This window comes from Carassius carassius, chromosome 43 (assembly GCF_963082965.1).
Source record: "Carassius carassius chromosome 43, fCarCar2.1, whole genome shotgun sequence".
Lineage (NCBI taxonomy): Eukaryota > Metazoa > Chordata > Actinopteri > Cypriniformes > Cyprinidae > Carassius > Carassius carassius.
Genome location: NC_081797.1, coordinates 8,424,097 through 8,441,497, shown reverse-complemented (window position 1 = coordinate 8,441,497; position 17,401 = coordinate 8,424,097). Strand labels below are relative to the sequence as shown.

At 35.5% G+C, this 17,401-nt stretch overlaps 2 protein-coding genes across 3 annotated transcripts in view; both read left to right on the top strand.

Moving 5' to 3' along the window:
• LOC132125018 (sphingomyelin phosphodiesterase 3-like) overlaps positions 1–2,416 on the top strand; it is a 47,812-nt gene extending 45,396 nt beyond the window's left edge. For both annotated transcript variants that reach the window (XM_059536221.1, XM_059536222.1), the window contains exon 8: positions 600–2,416. In XM_059536221.1, the coding sequence (XP_059392204.1) occupies positions 600–701 (102 nt within the window). In that variant the 3' untranslated portion in view covers positions 702–2,416. The remainder of the gene's footprint in view (positions 1–599) is intronic.
• Positions 2,417–11,788: 9,372 nt separating this feature from the next.
• On the top strand, positions 11,789–13,104 carry LOC132124894 (monocyte chemotactic protein 1B-like). Its single transcript, XM_059536045.1, has 3 exons — positions 11,789–12,062; positions 12,193–12,307; positions 12,550–13,104. Exons 1-3 carry the CDS (start codon positions 11,993–11,995, stop codon positions 12,659–12,661), a joined length of 297 nt encoding a protein of 98 aa, XP_059392028.1. The 5' UTR covers positions 11,789–11,992; the 3' UTR covers positions 12,662–13,104.
• The last annotated feature ends 4,297 nt before the right edge of the window (positions 13,105–17,401 follow it).

The window sequence follows — 17,401 nt, the reverse complement described above, 5'->3', positions numbered from 1 at the left end:
CTTATATCGACAATAGCCAAAGAGATAAGAGATAGTCAAAAACCTCAATTATTGGCAAAATTAGGAGGATTTGGCATTTCCATTTAATGTAGGCCTGTTACATTCCTATTTTTCTTTGGCCTATGATTATTATGAAGTTACATTTATTATTAATTAATTTGCCCTGCAAAACCTCATAACTGATGTGCTGTTAGGATAACAAAAGATAAGGCTATTTACTCCTCAAACAAAATGTTTCAAAAAAGGTATTTTAAAACAGGTCTGTTATACAATTAAATATAGGCCAATATATACCATTATCGGCATATGTTGAAATAGAATCGTCTCTCATCGTCTCTGAGAGAATATGCTTTTTTGCATAGTTTATTGAATGAGATTAAGATGTTTACCGGCATAATTCTTGTGTGATATCCATTTGCTTGCCTTCATGATTTAAAACATAAATTTTAAATCACAAAAAAAGATATAAAAAAAAAGATAAATAGTATCTTACACATCTGTTTTAATTCACATATTCACAGAGGTATACATTTCTATATGATATATTTCTTGCTGTTATTTTAATAGTTATTAAAAACTTGATCTATCACCCCTTAAAGGATATAGAGGAGTTCAGCTTCATCACTCAACTTGCTGGATTGACTGACCACCTCTCAGTGGCTGCCAGATTGATTGTGTCAACTGGAGAAGAGGAGACTTAGGACCCGGCCATAATAAAAAAATAAAAAAATAAATGCCACGAAGAAAGAGGGGAGAGGCAAAGCGAGAGAAGTGAGTGAAAGGAAAAAAAGCAGGAGGAGGCATTCGTCAAACTTCCCGACAGATGAGGGCAGGGTGGTTGAGAGGGCTGGTAAGTCATAAAAAACGATGGATGTTATAGATGGAGAACACAGACAAGAGATGGGGTAAAGGGAAGGAGAAAACCACCAATCAGCTCAAATCAGCATAAAGTTGTGTGATTTTGTGGACCTTGGTTCTCGATCCACCCCTGGACTCTGTGTTTACATCTGAACTGGAGAACAAAATTAAAGATTTACTCACCTTTGCACTTCTGGAGGTTCTCTGGGGCCCTTAAAGGGGCAGAGGCCATTTTCTGGTGCCATGACCCAGATATCCGAATGAAGCTTGGTGCATGGAAGAATGCATACTTTGACTATTCCGGTCATCCTGTCACACAATCGGGACAAGGATGTGTACGTCTGTGTGCTTAAAGTTCCACCGCAAGATCTATCCCTCAGCGTTCTTCAAAAGACCTCAGCAAGTGTCTTTCTTTTCTAACGTCTTTCTAAGGTTTCTATGGCCTAGCGCCATCTTTTTAGGGAGTTTATATACTGATATACAATACTGATCAAGGTTGCATTGTATGGCCTCATGTAACACTAAGTTAAACGATTGAGAACATGTTTTGGTGACCGCTGGGATACAATGATCAAGTCTTGAAGTATGGTAGGGGTGTCATCACTGAAAACTATGGGAAAACTGAGCAATTAATGGGGATTTAACCCCAGACTGTTGGTAGATGCATGTTTCTCAGTGCACTGCCATGTTTGTCATGGCCTGCATGTTTGACGTGAAATCCTGTGACGCAATTAACACAGGCTATTTTTCACACACAAGCCCCCTCCCCTAACACTTTTCCTTCTTGCAGTATTGCTGTGGCTCAATCACAGGAGAATGATGTCGTAAAGGGCATCACAGTGTTCACTGTTTACATGTTTGAGCCAAGATTGTCGTCCCCTGCAAATGTTTACACACTTATCAGGCAATGGTACCCCAAGAACTACCCCAGGTAGACCCACTGAAGCTCGCTCTTCATGTGTTAACACAATTGCTTTTATACTCTCTAAAATTCTCTTGTTATAAGTTGTTATTATTGGTAATATTGTTATTATTATCATTATTCTTATGATTACTATGATTCGTAGATTTGACATTATGTGCTTTTTACAATGACTACATTACCCATGATGCATTAATCTGCTTTTTGTTGTGTTATAGGTTTCAGCAGTGTAGTGTAGAGCTCCGCCCTGTTTTGACTGACAGACTAATTGGCCAATCAGTATGCCTATAAACAACTTTAGAACTACCATATTAAATGCTGTGTTCCGTTCAGTTCTGAATCCGCTAGGGAATGCAACTGAAGCACCAGATCCAAAAGGCATTATATGTGTTTTTACATATGCATTCTCTGTAGATGTGGAAATACATGCTAAAATACTAAAATAATAACAGAACGAATTTCTTCATCAATGGTTTGAAAGGTTCTGAGCATGGAGAGTAACTCTTAAGAGTTGGATCTTATTAGTGAATCAGCATCAAACACGATAGATGCTTTTTGTTCAGTCAAAAACATATAGTGCATGCATTGAAGTCTGGTTCCTGAATAATTGACTCTTTTGAGCAATAAAGTTTAAAAAATTGAAACTTTATAACTAGTGCGTTTTTTTTTTAATTGACCAAAAATAACTGATTCAAAAGCATCACTTATATACATAGCTGATTCACCAAAAAGAACAGACTCTTAAGAGTTAGTGTTCATGACAACGTCTAGTTAAAAAACACATTTTACATGAGTTTTGTCCATATTTTATAAATATTAATAAATAAAAGATATCAAGTTTTTCTTTATTTGTAATTTTTATTTAATATAGCCTACAAGGCCAGAAAAAAAGAACTGAAAAGTCACTAAAAAGTCTAAACAAATTTTTCGAAAAAATATTTGTACATTTTACTGTATTTATTCAGCAAATCATTTATATGTTTAATGGAATTATTATAATTTTTTTTTTCAAAAAAAAAAAAAAAAAGTTTGTGGTTGGAAGCCAGTGATAGAAACATCCCACGTCAAACTTGATGAAACGCAGCATTGATCTAGTCCCAGTGCACCCTCAAGCCACTAATTTTAATCTTGCACATCATTCTTCAATCAGGTCAGTGTGCCATAATAATTAACCCTATCCAGACCCACCAGTACTAATGTTTATAAGGGATCACAGGTTATGATTCAGATTATCTCTTGGTAACCCATGTTCATTTAATTTGAAATAAAGCTCTTCCTATCATATCTAAACTGACGTCATTTTTCAAGGTCACTGTCAAAGGGTCAGACAGGGAGAGCTGTAGTCAAGATGCATGCAGTGAAGTAATAAAGCTTCACAATTTCTCACTCTCATGGCTGTACATTAAGATCTTACTGTTCTCTATATATTGTTTTCGAAACTATGTACTTTTTGTTGTTTTTTCTCTTTTCTTTTAAATTTCGAGGAATGCTGCTTGCTTCAAGCTTTCAGCTGGTCAGGCTCTCAAGGGGAAACATGGAAAGGGAAAAGCTTTCTCAGTGTCAGCTCTTTTTAAATGCATCTTGGTTCTGCTTTTTATTAAAAAATCCCTCTGATTCAAAGTGTGTGTTTTTATTATTAGTTAAAAATATGTCAAGAGTTCTGTTTTACATTTTTCCCAGTGGAATTACCATACCATATAAATATATAAAAAAAAAAAAAAAAAAAAAAAAATTATATATATATATATATATATATATATATATATACCGGTATATATATATATTTTTTTTTTCATATATATATATATATATATATATATATATGGTGTTTCTTTGATGAATAGAAAATATTTATTCAAAATATAAATCTTTTGTAACATTATAAATGTCTTTACTGCCATTTTTGCTCAATTTAATGTATCCTTGCTGAATAAAAATATACATTTCTTTAAAAAACATATATCTTACTAAGTAATGGTAGTGTATTTACAAAATGTAACACTTTAAATTAAAAGTAACAATGACTATAAAAATGGTTTTCCATTAAAGATCCCGCATAATTGTTTACTGTCCAAAACTTTCATTTTACTGATTCTGTATAACTGAAAAAATTCCACAGGAAGCAGATTACAAGGTCGAATCAATGAGTGTTGAATGCAACGTCACTTCAGTAAGAACCTGTTGTAACAAATACTTCCAAAGCAGACCGTCGTATATCTCCTGTAAACAACTAGACACCTAACTGGTTTTATGATGGTTGGGTATGCACTTACTCAGGTTTCATACAGTAGAAACAAGAGCCATTTATAAAATTCACACATTTTAATTCAAGTATATGAATACATTTACAAAAAAGTATACATTTATTTCACCCTCAATTACCACAAACAGGCTATTATTTTCTTCTTCAAAAATTTCTTCTTCTTAAAATAAAAAATCTCTATAAAATATGTTTTAAATAGTTATGTTTATTATGTTCAGTCATTTTATGTTGTATCCAGCCTAGGTTTTCATGATTAAACACATAGCAGCAGAATAGATGGCTTGTACTGTAGCACCGCAAGTGTTTGCTGTTCGAACAGAGCAAGAGCTCTTATTATGACTGATGTCATTTGTCCTGACCTGAACTATAGACCGAAAGAAGATGTGATACTAGCTGCGACATTTACTTTTCTTACAGGCTCCATGATCTAAATTTATTGTTTTAAGCTGTTAACCTATGTTGGCATTAATTAGGCTCTTTTATTTATTGAGCCACGCAAGTACACACACACACACACACACACACACTGCTGTTCAAACGTTTTGTATTAGCAAGTTTTTTTAAAGAAGTTATTGCATTTATTTGATCAAAAAAATTTTTGTTGAAATTTAAAATAACAGTTTTCTATTTTAATATACTTTAAAATAAAATGTATTCCTGTGAAACAAAGCTCAATTTTCAGCATTATTATTCTCAGTGTCAAATGATCCTTCAGAAATAATTCTAATATGCTGATTTATATTTAAAACAGTTGTGCTTCATATTTTTTTGGGGACCTGTGGTACTTTTTTCATGGATTCATTGATAAATAAAAAGTTAAAAAGAACAGTGTTTATTCAAAATACAAATTTTGTTACAATTTAGACCTATTATTCAAAAGTCTGGGGTCAGTAAATTTTTTTCTTCTTCTTCTTCTTATCTTCTTTTGTAATACATTAATATTCAGCAAGGATGTTAAATGGATAAAACGTGATAGTAAAGAATTCAATTTTGAATAAATGCTGTTCTTTTATACGTTTTATTCATCAAAGAACCTAAGAAAAAAGTATTCACAGGTTCCAAAAAATACTGAGCAGCACAACAGTTTAAAAATGGATAATAATAAAGTAATGGCTGATGAAAATTCAGCACTGAGTCACATAAATAATTATGTTTTAAAGTAGGCTATATTAAAAAAGGAAACCAATATTTGTATTTAAATACAATGTATATAATGTATTTTTGATCAAATAAATACGGCCTTGATGAGCATAAGAGACTAGTAAAAAAAACCATAAAAATATCTAATACCCAAACTTTTGAATGACAGTGTATTTATAAAAAGCTATATTAATGGACCACTTGATGCACACACAGCAAAATAAAAATAAAAACATAAACAAACATCGCAAGCAGTGTAGATTAATTCGACAATAACTTACTCATATGACTCAGTTCATTTAATAAATCATTCAAAAAGAATGAAGAGAGCCAATCTAAACGATTCCTTCACTTAACAAACTTACTGGATCAGTCAAAGCGGCCGCTGAATCGTCATGGTTGCTAAACTGCAATAATCTTATTACATTGCCCCTAATAGATCTTCATGAACGAGTTTCCCTGATAGGACTGTTTACCTGATATAACATTCAGTACTAAAGTACTGGTCTTGTGCACGACAGAAGCACTTGCTTCCACTTCAGTCAACCTTAACTCTAGTTCTTCAAAAGCTACGAATAATGCAGCAGCTTGGCAGCTTTTATGCCACACAATGTCAATTTTAACACTGCATGTAGCGCTTGAGGTGTCGATATGCACATTTCCTCTCTCGGTGATCTCATTTGGCATTTTCCTGTTTCGCTATTGTAATATTTTAGTTTCTAGTCATTATAATGCACTCACTGTACTAAAAAAAAGAAGATATAATTCCAAAAATACAAACGGTTAAAGGAACTAAAACTAATAGTCTGCCTATGCATGTTGATCTTTTTCTGCAAAATTGCTGAAATGAAAACAGCCACAATGTAACATTAGTTGGTCATGTAGATAGAGAATATCTGTGCAATAACCTGAATTTAGTATCTTCTTACTTTGTTGCAACTCAAAGTTGTTACTGTAGCTGTGGAGGTAGAACTGTGAAGAACTAGTGATTTTGTATTCATGTATCAAATGTTGTTATTCTTACTTGACTGCATCAGTAACTTCTCAACTTCTCATTTAGTTTAAATGGTCATAATAATAATTTCTGTCATAAAGAGGAAAGCTACTGACAGGCAAAGAGTGAAACAGCATTTCAATCAAACCCCTGTCATATTTTAAGCACTAGTTTAAACAGGTAAATGCATTTTGACATGAACAGGCCTTAGAAATGACCACCTCTTATGCACTATCAGGCTCTGCAAGATATATTTTTATTTGAGAAATAGTACATGTTTGTAGGATAGCATAAAGATAAAATCAGGGAACTGTAGGCCTGTATTAGGCCTTAATTAGACCTCTAGGACTCTGAAAGCAAGTCTCTTCATGGTACAGGAAAAACACACTGAGAATGAACTTGTACTAATTGCATTGTGATACAATTAAAATAATATATGTGGTGTTTTGACATGGGCTTTTATAAACAGACCAGCTGGCAGGGCTCCACCATTAAAGAGATGCCATGAGTTTGGAGATAACAGTTGCAGATCAAGTGGGGATAGACTGAAAGATAACCATTTTACTGCTTACTTGTGAAAAGAATTATATGACAGTGTTACGATGGAGATGTACAGCTGGCATCTCACCTGTATTTTCTTCAACAATATAGTCTTATCTTTGGGATCTGGAACTTCCTGACTTGAGAGAAATTTTTTTTTTTTTTTTTTGCCAACCGAGAGGACTTTTTCCACAATATAGAGAAGTTAAAGCTGTAATTTCTATCTAATATGTCATTGATATCATACAGCATAGTCTTACATGTATCATATGCTTTAATTAAGTTAGTTTCCCCCTGGAAATTAAAACAGAATTAAATCTGCTTTTTAATATATTGATATGTTTGTGTGTTAATGACAACCAATATAATGTTACATAATAATGGATTGCAACGTAAGACAAGTACACTTTGAATGTTATTGTAACATTTTCTATGTCTTTTATTATTTAGCCTATTTTACTGCTGTCTCAGCTACAGTACATGAAGAAGCTTTAAAAAGTCCCTCAGATAATTCCCTTGCATTTTCCAACACAAATTACCAATAGGCTATTAAAGGGATTCCTTTGAAGCTTGACAAAAAAACAACAACAGGATACCTTTGTTACATAATCTAAAAAAAAGTCCACTGGGAATTGCTTGGATAAAATTAGTAATGGACGCTAAGTTCTTCTTCCTTTTGGTAAGACATGATTTAAAATCACATTAGCTGAATAGTTCTGGAGAATACAACACTGATCTGTGAATCATCAGGAATGTACCTTAACATAATTGGTTCAATTATGTTAATTGTAATGTACCTTAACATAATATGCTCCGGGCGCCGCAGCATAAATGGCTGCCCACTGCTCTGGGTGTGTGCTCACAGTGTGTGTGTGTTCACTGCTCTGTGTGTGTGCATTTCGGATGGGTTAAATGCAGAGCACAAATTCTGAGTATGGGTCACCATACTTGGCTGAATGTCACTTCACTTCAAACATACTGACATATACAGGTGCTGGTCATATAATTAGAAAATCATCAAAAAGTTGATTTATTTCACTAATTCCATTCAAAAAGTTCAACTTGTATATTAAATTCCTTCATAACACAGACTGATATATTTCAAATGTTTATTTACTCAAATTTTGATGATTATAACTGACAACTAAGGAAAATCCCAAATCCCAAAATTCAGTATCTCTGAAAATAAGAATATTACTTAAGACCAATACAAAGAAATGATTTTTAGAAATCTTGGCCAACTGAAAAGCATGAAAATGAAAAGTATGAGCATTTACAACACTCAATACTTAGTTGGGGATCATTTTGCCTGAATTACTGCAGCAATGCGGCGTTGCATGGAGTCGATCAGTCTGTGGCACTGCTCAGGTGTTATGAGAGCCCAGGTTGCTCTGATAGTGGCCTTCAGCTCTTCTGCATTGTTGGGTCTGGCATATCACATCTTCCTCTTCACAATACCCCAAAGATTTTCTATGGGGTTAAGGTCAGGCGAGTTTGCTGGTCGATTAAGAACAGGTTGACCATGGTCCTTAAACCAGGTACAGGTAGCTTTGGCACTGTGTACAGGTGCCAAGTCCTGTTGGAAAATGAAATCTGCATCTCCATAAAGTTGGTCAGCAGCATGAAGCATGAAATGCTCTAAAACTTTCTGGTATATGGCTGCGTTGACCTTGGACCTCAGAAAACACAGTGGACCAACACCAGCAGATGACATGGCACCCCAAACCATCACTGAATGTGGAAAATTAACACTGGACCTCAAGCAACGTGGATTGTGTGCCTCTCTCTTCTCTTCCCTCCAGACTCTGGGACCCTGATTTCCAAAGGAAATGCAAAATTTACTTTCATCAGAGTCTTTATTTGTCTTTAGCCCAGGCGAGACGCTTCTGATGCTGTCTGGTGTTCAAGAGTGGCTTGACTCAAGAAATGCGAAAGCTGAAACCCATGTCTTTCATACGTCTGTGCGTAGTGGTTCTTGAAGCACTGACTCCAGCTGCAGTCCACTCTTTGTGAATCTCCCCCACATTTTTTAATGGGTTTTGTTTCACAATCCTCTCCAGGGTGCGGTTATCCCTATTGCTTGTACACTTTTTTCTACCACATCTTTTCCTTCCCTTTGCCTCTCTATTAATGTGCTTGGACACAGAGCTCTGTGAACAGCCAGCCTCTCTTGCAATGACCTTTTGTGTCTTGCCCTCCTTGTACAAGGTGTCAATGGTCATCTCTGGACAACTGTCAAGTCAGCAGTCTTCCCCATGATTGTGTAGCCTACAGAACTAGACTGAGAGACCATTTAAAGGCTTTGCAAGTGTTTTGAGTTAATTAGCTGATTAGAGTGTGGAACCAGGTGTCTTCAATATTGAACCTTTTCACAATATTCTAATTTTCTGAGATACGGAATTTGGGATTTTCCTTAGTTGTCAGTTATAAACATCAAAATTAAAAGAAATAAACTTTTGAAATATATCAGTCTGTGTGTAAAGAATGAATATAATATACATGTTTCACTTTTTGAATGGAATTAGCTGAATCAACTTTTTGATGATATTCTAATTATATGACCAGCACCTATATATATATGCTATATTTGATGTGCTTTATATGTGGTTTTGAAACAAGCTTCATGACATGCACACACAAAGTTGCTGAAGTGTGTCTGCTGAAAAACTGTTTCGTTATGATAAATGAACATAAATGCGTATAAGTCAGAGGACGTTAAACTCATCTCCGTCCATCCAATGTCCAACAGGTGTGTGAGAGATTTGGTTTCCTTTAATTGTCAGCCAAAAAAAGAGTGTTTTCTAGCTGAGGAGGGGGCATTTGAATCTTAAGTGAAACTGGCCATGTGTGTCTAAAAACTAAAATGTCAGAAGTTCACACTATTGATGTTACTGATGACATTTGTCATGCGTATCACTTTCGAAAGAGGATGTGATACTTGATGGGACATTTTTGCCTTCTAAATGTGGTGCCAGCGTGTCTTTAAGGATGTTTATAAAGGCAATAACTTTTAACAATTAGGTTTATGCTAATTAGATTTTTTTTCATTCAGAACCACAATGAGATGCTAACTAATGTCTCTCAAAGATACATATCCATTAAATCACATTTTCAATATAAAAGTTATTTATTCTATCAATAAAATATATGGTTGTTGTTGTTGTTGTAGTTGTTATTATTATTATTCTAGGCACCACAATGTCTATATATAGCTTATTCATTCTTTCATTCTATTAGTAACAAAATACAATAATAAAGTTGAAGTAAAAAAATATCTAATTCAGGTCAGTACTAAATAAACAATAACATGCATTTCATATGAACCCTCTTGTTTTGGTAAAATAATTAACAATTTGCAGATTCTGCTAGGTGTATGTCAACTTTTGACTTCATCTGTATATGTTTATAATATTTGGTTAATTTCTTCTTCTTTTTCATTACCTTATACACATTCAATCACATTTTCTATAACATGTATTTATTATAACAATAATAAAATGTAATTTTATTATGTTGTCTGAACAGACAACACAGAGACTGTGGCGTACACCTACCAAAAATGTAGTCTGCGCTCCCGTTGTCCCTGTAGTCCCAGCTCCTCCTTTGGAATCGGAAGGTTCCAGGCCTGCTCAACCGTACACCTGACAAGCTGTCTCGAGCAATGATCCTGGGAGAATGGCGACTCCATCCTCTGATGGTCCATCGGATTTGGAGATTGTTCAGAGCCGCTCAGGTAGACCTGTTTGCTTCTACAGAGACCTCTCACTGCCAGCTGTTCTGATATGCATTTCCCCCAGTGAGCCTTCTCGCACAGACACTGTGCAAAGTCTGGGAGGACGAGGAGCAATCTTGCTAGTGGCGTTATATTGGCCCACTCTTATTCAGATCCCTGAACTAGTGCTCCTCACGACAGCCCCTCTTTGGCCGATTCCTATGAGGAAGAATCTACTGACTCAGAGACAGGGCACCGTTTGGCACCCACATCCAGACCTTTGGAAACTCCATGTCTAGTCCCTGGATGGGACGCGGAGGTTCTAGGTGACCTACCTCAGGAGGTAGTGAACACCATCACTTCAGCAAGAGCACTGTCTATGAGACATGCTTACGCCTTGAAGTGGAACCTGTTCATCGAGTGGTGTATTTCTCGCCGAGAAGACCCCCGAAGATGCCCTATTGTGATCGTGCTTTCCTTTTTGCAGCAAGGGCTGGAGCGAAGGCTGTCTCCCTCCACCATCAAAGTCCAGGTTGCCACTATTGCTGCACTATTTCTTTCATTGAAAACTCTGCTCCTGCTTGCACTGGCCTCCATCAACAGGGTAGGGTACCTGCATGCATTTTCAGTCGACAATTAGTGCCTAGAGTTTGGCGTGACTAAAGGCCTGGCTTTGCTCTGTCCCATCTGAACATTGAGATGCTACGTAGACCGGATACAAAGCTTCAGGACCACAGACCAGCTCTTTGTCTGTTACAGAGGCTGGCAGAAGGGGAATGCCATCTCTAAGCAGGGGATGGCCCACTGGATTTTGGATGCCATAACCCTTGCTTATCAGGCACAGGGTGTGCCCTGCCCATTCAGGTTGCAAGCTCACTCAACTAGAAGTGTTGCATCCTCCTGGGCGCTGGCTTGTGGCACCTCGCTGACAGATATTTGTTAGGGCAACCCCTAACACGTTAGCTAGGTTCTATAGCTTTCGTGTAGAGCTGGTATTCTCCTGTGTTCTCACCTCAAACGGGAAGTGGCACTGAGAGGCCCCGGTTAGTGTTGGCTTGCTAAAACTGCTCCAGAGTGTCGGTACTGTAGACCCTGTTGAGATCCTCCAAATATATTCATCAAAATTCATGACCCTTTTGATGATGCTTTTGTGTTTGTAATGTGAGTCTAATGCATCTAATTTCCATCTAGTATAATGGCACACTTTGTTCAGTACTCCAGTGTTTTTTTGTTTTTTTGGCCACTGTAGTGAAAGAGGAAGTGAAAGCTTTGCTGTTAGGGCTCTCCCTCAAACAGCCTTTGCCTAAATATGACTTGTGAAGGTCAGAAGCACGTGTGGGATGACAGCAGAGACTGCTGGACTTTCTTTCTGTGTGGGTTGAATTCAAACCAAAATCTCCCTCCTCAAAATCCACCCGTAAAGGGATATTCCCTCAAAGAAGAGTCTCTATAAAGTCTGCCTCCGTGGACAATGAGCCACACAGCAACAAGTCCAGCCTGAGTGCTTTACCTCTAACAGACTTTCTGTACATCCAGCCAATCTAATACAACACACCGGCCAAAATGACTACTTCTCGTTTTGTCATTTTCACCGCAGTGGTGGTGCTTCTGTGCGCAGTTAGCCTCAGTGAAGGTAAGATGGAGGAGAAAGATAAATTAACATATTGAAAAACAAGCAATTTAAAACATTTAAAGTCTTTGCAATGTACAATCTAGTTGTATATTGTTTTAACAAAAACTTGTCTCTGTATTCTTTAATCTAGGTTTACGTATTGGACCACAAAGGTGCTGTTTTACCTTTTCAACCCGTCCTGTGCCAATCAAAAGAGTGGTTGAGTACAGCATGACAAGCCAGCAGTGCCCCAAAGAAGCCGTGCTGTAAGTGTCACAACAATATATCTCAGTAGTAGTTATAACAACATAACAGTAGTGTTATTATTATTATTATTATTATTATTATTAAAACCATTTTTTAATATATTTTATATATTTAATATTGTTAATAACTTTGCATTTGTTACAGTCATTATCATTAATAATATGTTTAAACTGGTTGGAACTAATTTGTCCAGCAGAGCAATTCCTTTGTGTCTGATGGTATTGAATTTCTCTGAACACAGGTTCAAGACTGTGAAGGGTCATTACGTGTGTGCCAACCCCACTGACTCATGGGTAAAGGAGAACATCAAGATCATTGACAGCAGGAACGTCGGAAGCCAAGGGACCTTGTAATCATGTTGACCTGCGTCCTCCAACTTCTGAACCATTTTGGAAGCACTGGACAAGTGTGGAGTCTGAGCAAAACTGAAGAAAAAAAAGAAAAAAGAATGCAATTATTGTACTCACCGACAAATGCATTGTCTCTAAATGATCAGTATACTGAAGCTAAGGGGTTAAACAGTCCAGAATGTATGTTGTTTAAGTTGTTTATCTTTTTGACTTATGTCATTTGTCTCAGTAATGTATTTCTAAAAAGAGTGTTTTGCACTGAAGGATAAAGTATTGCAGATTATCAGCCTATAGCTCAAAGAATCTAGTTTATATAAGAACATTAAATTAATCGGAATATTTTATTGACATGTAATTTAAGACAAATTAATTATAATAATGATCTGTTTATGTAAGTGTTTGCTAATGTAACCTCCTCACAATAAAGACACTTTTGGATAAAGACACTTTTTGTTTTATTTCGCATTATTCACACTGTTCACACTTACAGAGGTTTATGTACATTTGCAAGATTTATGTACATTTGAAAAACCGTTAACATTTGTATATTTGCATACAACAGGCTGACCATGCAACCTGCTTAAACTTTATCTGTGAAAATATTGTCACAGGCGTCCCTTTGTTGTTATATATTAAAGGTCCCGTTTTTCGTGCTTTTTTGAAGCTTTGATTGTGTTTACAGTGTGCAATATAATATGTGTTCATGTTTCACGTGTAAAAAAACACAGTATTTTTCACACAATTCACCTATCTGTATATACTGTCTGTATACATCTGTATACCGCTGTTTTCACCGTCATAAAAACGGGCTGATAACTTATTTGTTTCTATAAAGTCCCTCCTTCAGAAATACAGTACGTAATGAGTTGTGATTGTGCCAGCGGTTCCTGTGTTGTGATTCGACAGCAGCTTAGCGCACGCGGCCCTCCTACAAACGCGATTGGGCTAGTTTTGAGAAGCCTGTGGGCAGGAGCATGTGCTGGAGATGTACTTATAATTACAGGAGCGTTTTTACTGACGAGAAGCACATGAAAATCGCATTCGATTTTTTTGCACTAAGTCTAGTTAACAAAGCTAAACAGCGTTGCCCTTTGTGTAATAAGTTACAGAAACTGTTAAACACAACAACTTAAATAATAAAATACACTTACCAGTTGTGGTCCATAAACAACGCTTTCTCCAGACAAAGAGGGAACTGCTCCATCTTTCAGGAATAATCTTTGTGCGAATCCAGCATTAAACTGATTGAGATTGAGGAAGCTGTCCTCAGCAAAATGTGCTGTACATAGTTTTACTTAAACATAAATTGTAACCATTAATCTCCAAGTACAGCATCCCTGTGAAGGCCAAACAAAGGTGATTGGACTCCGAGATGAAAATAACAGCGTTTATAAATATCTTGCTTGGCATTGAACTTTGAGCTTTAGAATTTTACAGATATTATAACAAAAACATTACACACTAACTAAAGTTTAATACATGGGATCACGTAGAACGGGACCTTTAAACTATTTTATATTAAAAAAATAGTTGGAAATAGTGCTTAAGCGAGTGTACATCTGTTGTACCATAGATGGGCTGCAATACGTTATCCATCCACCATATTGAAATATCCGTGAACACTCGAGAGCAAGTTGTCACTGCAACTAGTCTGTCTTCAGCGAACGTCAGAAGATGTTTTTGCTAAACTAACACAACACAACAAGATAAAGCCGTTAGCTAAAACAGCATTTTAAAATGTACTTTCATTTAAAAACCTGTAATATTGAGTAAATACCTGTTAAAAACACAAACCAACACATTCTTATCTGTGAAACGTTTCTTAGGGAATTTAAATCCTGACAGTTTTTACAACCAGGATTGTGGCGTTTTTGAATATTCTTTGACCATACGGTGAATGACGTCAAGTTGACCATTGCAAGATGTGCTTGGAGCAGTCGAATGAGGAATCCCTACATATCTATGGGCTGTACACTCAAAGGAAATTGTACACTTGCAAGGTATGAACTCATTCACTCAGATTTTGAACAGCACTGCAAAATTGCAGGCACCCGATATAGTGCACTTTATAGATGATAGGGAGCAGTTTCGGACACAGCTCTAGTCTCTGTAAACAGTACAAAAAAGAAGCAGCAGCTCACTGCCAGATTAGCCAATTTTTGGGGTGCTTTATGCATGTCAATAAATTAGCGCATTTATATGAAAAGCCGGTAAACGGAAAGATGAAAAATAAAATACAAATAAAATAAAAAAGACCAAAAGCAATGAGACAAAAAAGGAGCAAGATGTGAGTGATTGATGAGGCAAGCATTGTTTACTTTGGTCTAATAATTAGAAAAATAACTTGTCACTAGCCCAAGATTTCCCCCAGACAGTACATCATTAATAACACAGTTCTTTGGGGGTATTAAAATTGCTGTGTAAACCAGATGGAAAGTTTGGGAACAGTGTTATGACCTTATGCGTCTGACATACTGTACAGTATGGTGTTTTCAATCACATAGGTTTGTGGTCATGTGTAGTCTACTGTTGAACTTGAGAAGGTGTAATCTTTAAAAAGAACACAGTTTAGTTCTCTTTTCTGCCCGCAAATACGCTGTTCATTTGAGCTCCAGATACTGTATATATGTATATATATATACATATATTTCTTTATACACACACACACACAGTTATGATTACATACATTCTTAAAAATAAAGGTGCTTCAAAAGGCTCTTTAAGGTGATGCTTTAGAATAACCATTTTTGGGTTCCACAAAAAACCATTCAGTCAAAGGTTCTTTTAGAACCATCTCTAACTTACCTTTATATGATCTGAAGAACCTTCTTTCACCACGAAAAACCTTTTGTGAAACAGAAAGGTTTTTCAGATGTTAAAGGTTCTTTGCCATTTAGACAAACCATTTATACAAAAAGGTTCTTCTATGGCATCGTGAAACACCTTTATTTTTAAGAGTGTTTTAACCCTTTACCTAATACTCTCCTGCAGTCCATTACTGACACCTACTGTACTGATGAAAGTAGACTACACAAAACATTATGTGAAAATGCTTGTCTAAATTATGCTAGATAATACTAAATCATTTGTATTGATATTACAGTATATTTCCAGACACAATGCTTTACTCTGAAAAAAAAAGTAGTCAATTATAGTCAATATAAACTCACAAGTAGCCTAGTCCTAGATCACTTTTTTTTTGGGGGGGGGGGGGGGGGGGGGGCATATTCTCTTGATTTGTGATTAATTAGATCTCAAATTAGATCAATAGCATCTAATGGCTACATCATGGTGTTACAGATAATTTTGAATATAAACAGGATTCCTTAAATTAATAATTGTACATGTAATCATGTTTTTCTATGTTCATCTATGTACTGTATAAGGGTAGTGGAAGACAAGTTGAACTAAAATCCTAGTAATATGCCTGGAACATATCTTGTCTAAAATAAAATAAAACCTTGTAAATAGGATTTTTAAGGATGAGAATTTATTTGAAACAATTAATGAAGCCTTCAGCCTTGACTTAAAGACTTGACTCAGACTTCAGATGAAAGACTTTTATATGTGTCTGATACCAATATTTGTGATTTCCTTAAAAATAAATAAATAAAAATTGCATGAACAAAAAGATTCATGAATTTATTTCTTCTGATTTGTGATACTTCAGCTACTATCAGTCATTTTGAAGGGTCACAAACAATGTAATCTTTCAGTTCATCTAACATTTAATTTTAAGACAGCTAAGTCGATCTAAATGAATCACTCCATTTTACAAAAAAAAAAAAAAAAAAAAAAATTTATATATATATATATATATATATATATATATGTGTGTGTGTGTGTGTGTGTGTGTGTGTACATTTTCTCCTCAATTGCAGGGAAAGAGGTCTGTGTCCAGAGACTTCCTGAGCAGCTGCAGAACAACAGTCTTTTAAAAAACATCAGTCTGTTATAAAGCTTGACTATTGTATAAATGATACATGTGTTTGGGTTCAGTTATTTACTAAAATATAAAAGATAAATTATCCTCATATAGCAACATTTTTATCTTCGACTGCATACAGTTTGAAAGCATTTTGAAACTTTTCATTTAATTCTATTATATTGTTTTATTTAAAAGAGAATATTAAAGGACATTTTGATAATGGGCAATGCAAAAAAATCTAGTAAAAATAAATAAATGAATAAATAAACAGTTGATCAAAGTCTAGGGGTTTACTAGTGAGGAAGGGGACCAGGTTGAGCACCTGATATTTCAAGTTCAATTCAAATTTGATCACAATAACCTTTTTTGTTGTTGTTGTTTAAATTAACTTCCTCTTTTTACCAGCTGTATCACAAATGTTTTTTTGTATTTGTGTGTACAAACGTGAGGTTGTGTCTTAGTGTTTTGTGGACATTAAAATCAATATATACATACAATCTTATATTTTTCTGATTTTTGATATTCGGATACCTTGATGCAGCACAATCAAACTACAAAAAAAAAAAGTGCACAAGAGTTTCATATGTCTGAAAAATGCCACGCAATCCACAGTATCTCTAATACTACTTCCAAGTTGTCCTCAGGCACTGAATTATTGTAACTTCTCTATTAGACCCACAAGTGTCACTAGAGACAAGAAATGGTTTTGTTCAACATCTTATATTGCTTTTATCAACCACACCTAAATCGTTTAATCAAGGTCCTTGGGTTTATATGTGAGTTAGGAGTAAGGTTAAGATATTTGGGGAAGTCGT

Excerpts from the sequence above, each read along its gene's own strand:
- LOC132124894 (XM_059536045.1), top strand. The coding sequence starts at position 11,993 with ATGACTACTTCTCGTTTTGTCATTTTCACCGCAGTGGTGGTGCTTCTG. Across the intron at positions 12,063-12,192 it reads CGCAGTTAGCCTCAGTGAAG|GTTTACGTATTGGACCACAA; the intron begins GTAAGATGGAGG and ends TCTTTAATCTAG. Across the intron at positions 12,308-12,549 it reads TGCCCCAAAGAAGCCGTGCT|GTTCAAGACTGTGAAGGGTC; the intron begins GTAAGTGTCACA and ends CTCTGAACACAG.